A 2,894-nucleotide genomic window follows, 5' to 3' on the forward strand; every position below is an offset into this window, starting at 1 on the left:
AGCACACTTGTAATATTTTCTATGTTGAAGTCATATGAGTCAAATTATGAGCACCAAAATTTTTCCCTTTTTTGTCCAACGAATGGTTTGAGTTTTGGAAAAATAGAATAATTTTTGAGAAAAATCAGTCAACTTCATTAAAAGTCCTCAAAATCTATTTTCCTAAATGACCACTACTCAATCAACGTGAAACCAACCCTTGAGATGTACAACTGAATTTGTCTTGCGACTGAGCCCGTCATGAATGAGAAATAGGACAACTGAATCAAATGGGGATGAGCCAATTAAATATGGATAGTCGAGTCAAATAAAGATACACCAATCAAACATTAACGAAATGAGTGAGTTGAAAAATGATTAAGGTCGAACTTCAAGACGAAGCTGCCTACGTATCCCAAAGATAGGAATCAGGCCATACGTAGTTCCGGTTAAGGTTCACTCGGGTATTGACACTCCCTTTTGTGCTCTAACTTTTGCCAAAGCCGCCCTTTCGAGTTTTCAACCCTGCGAGCTTTTCATTTTTTTTCTTCATTGTTTCATTTTTTTATTATTTTCTATTTTGCTAACTTTTGCTTAGGTTGCCCTTTCAGGTTTTCGGCCCAGCGAGCCTCTCAAGGGTAGTATTTCTTCAGTTTGTCCATGTTGATTAGTTGTGAGAACTCCAAACCATCCAAATCCATGAGAATGACTACTCCTCCTGACCAGATTGATTTAATTATGTAGGGACGGTTCCAATTGGGTCTAAACATGCCCTTAGGGTCGTGAATAGGAGCTCGGTTGTCTTCCAACACTAAATCCCCTTCCCTCAAATTCCTGGATCTAACCTTCTTGTTGAATGCTCTGGCAATCCTGCGTTGATACCCCTGAATGTGGTATAACGCTTTCAGTCTTCACTCATCAAATAACATCAGTTCCTCAAATCGGTTCTGTTGCCAATCAGCTTCTGTTATCTGACATTCAGCCATAATCCTTAATGAAGGCACTTCCAACTCAATCGGCAAAACAACCTCCATACCATATATCAAAGAGTAAAGGGTTGCCCCTGTAGACGTTCGGATTGATGTCCTGTATCCCGAAAGTGCAAAAGGCAACTTATCTGGCCAATCTCTATATGTTTCTACCATCTTACACAGAATGGTCTTGATGTTCTTATTTGCAGCTTCAACGGCTCCACTGGTTTGTGGCCTGTAAGTTGATGACTTGTGAAAAGCCACGTTATACTTCTCGAGTAGAACTGTCACTTCTCCTTTGAAATGTGAGCCATTGTCTGAAATTAATTCGTTGGCACCCCGTTTCTGCAGATAATGTTGTTCTTGATAAATTTGGCTATGTGTGATGCTTTTAACACTAAATACCCACTTGGTAAAATAGTCAATGGCAACCAAGATGAACTGATGCCCATTTGAACCTTTTGGTGTGACTGCCCCGATGATATCTATGCCCCAGACTGAGAAAGGCCAAGGCGAAGTCAGGTTGTAGAGTTTTGATGGCGGGATGTTCATGCGATTGGTGTGGATTTGACATTTGCGGCATCGCCTAACAAAGTTGATACAATCACTTTCCATGGTTGACTAGTAGTATCCTTGTCTAAGGATTTTTCTGGCTAGCATTATACCGTTCATATGGGCTCCACACTCTCCTCCATGGATGGCTTCCATGATACGTTTCGCCTCTTCTTCCTCTACACATATCTTGTGCATTCCCAGATGCCCTCTCTTATATAAGTTATCTTCACAAATGACGAATTGAGTGGCCAGACGCCATATCCCCCTTTTGTCTTTGGTGTTTGCCCCTTGTGGAGATGTACCACTTTCCAGAAACTTCCAAATATCAAAGTACCAAGGGTTTTCATCTTGAACTTCTTCCGTTGTGGCTATCATTTTATATGCGGGGGTGTACCTTTGTTCTATAAGGATCGGGCGCATCTTGACCCCGACCGGTATATCTATCATTGATGCCAAGGTTGCCAACAGATTAGCAAATTGGTTGTTCTCTCTTACCAGGTGCGTAAAAGTCAGTTTTTCGAACCTCGGGATCAACATGTCCAAGGTCTGATGGTAGACTTTCATTTTTTTCTCTTTAACTTTCCAATCTCCGTTGGCTTGAGACACGACCAAGTTTGAGTCCCCGATCACATCTAACCTTATTGCCCCTAGTTTTAGGGCTGTTTCCAATCCAGCAATGCATGCCTCATACTCTGCTTGGTTGTTAGATACCCTGAATTGGAGTTTGAAAGCTAAGGGGACATGGGAATCATCTGGCGCTATGATCAACATGCCTATCCCATAGCCAAATTGATTGGACGCTCCATCAAAGTACAACTTCCAAGTGTCTTCTTCCATCTACATGACCTCTTCATCTGGGAATGAGTACTCCACATCTTCTTCTCCTTCAATTGGGTGATCAGCCAAAAATTCTGCTACAACCTTTCCTTTGACAGATTTGCGAGTGATATACTTAGGGTCAAATTCGAAAAGCAAAAGAAACCAACGAGCTAGCCTACCGGTAAGTGCTGGTTTCTCAAAAAGATATTTGATTGGGTCTAATATTGAAACCAGAATTACCGAGTGAGCTAACAGGTAGTGTCTCAATTTCCTGGTGGCCCATACCAAAGCCTAGCAAGCTTTTTCCAACGGAGTATAGCGGGTCTCATATTCAAGCATTTTCTTACTTAAATAGTAGATGGCTTTCTCCACTTTCTCGTTTGACTCTTGTGTAAGCATGCAACCCATGGTTGATTCAGTCACTGATAAATACAAAATCAGCGTTTTCCTGGCTCAGGTGGTGATAACACAGGTAGATTCTGCAAATATTGCTTAACTTGCTCGAAGGCGAACTGACATCGATCATCCCATTGAAACTTTTTCCCTTTCTTTAGGAGACCAAACAGTGGT

The 2,894-nt window shown here is 41.6% G+C and overlaps 1 protein-coding gene across 1 annotated transcript; it reads right to left on the reverse strand.

The window, feature by feature from the left end:
* Positions 1-890: 890 nt before the first annotated feature.
* Positions 891-1,565, reverse strand: LOC145821595 (uncharacterized). The gene has a single exon (XM_082918124.1). It carries the CDS (start codon positions 1,563-1,565, stop codon positions 891-893), a length of 675 nt encoding a protein of 224 aa, XP_082774250.1.
* Positions 1,566-2,894: the final 1,329 nt, after the last annotated feature.

The sequence above is a fragment of the Camellia sinensis genome, chromosome 3 (genome assembly GCF_055761805.1).
Source record: "Camellia sinensis isolate YWXY chromosome 3, ASM5576180v1, whole genome shotgun sequence".
Taxonomy (NCBI): Eukaryota; Viridiplantae; Streptophyta; class Magnoliopsida; order Ericales; family Theaceae; genus Camellia; species Camellia sinensis.

Bases quoted from the DNA above. Each gene is read 5' to 3' on its own strand.
- LOC145821595 (XM_082918124.1), bottom strand. From the start codon at position 1,565: ATGGAAAGTGATTGTATCAACTTTGTTAGGCGATGCCGCAAATGTCAA.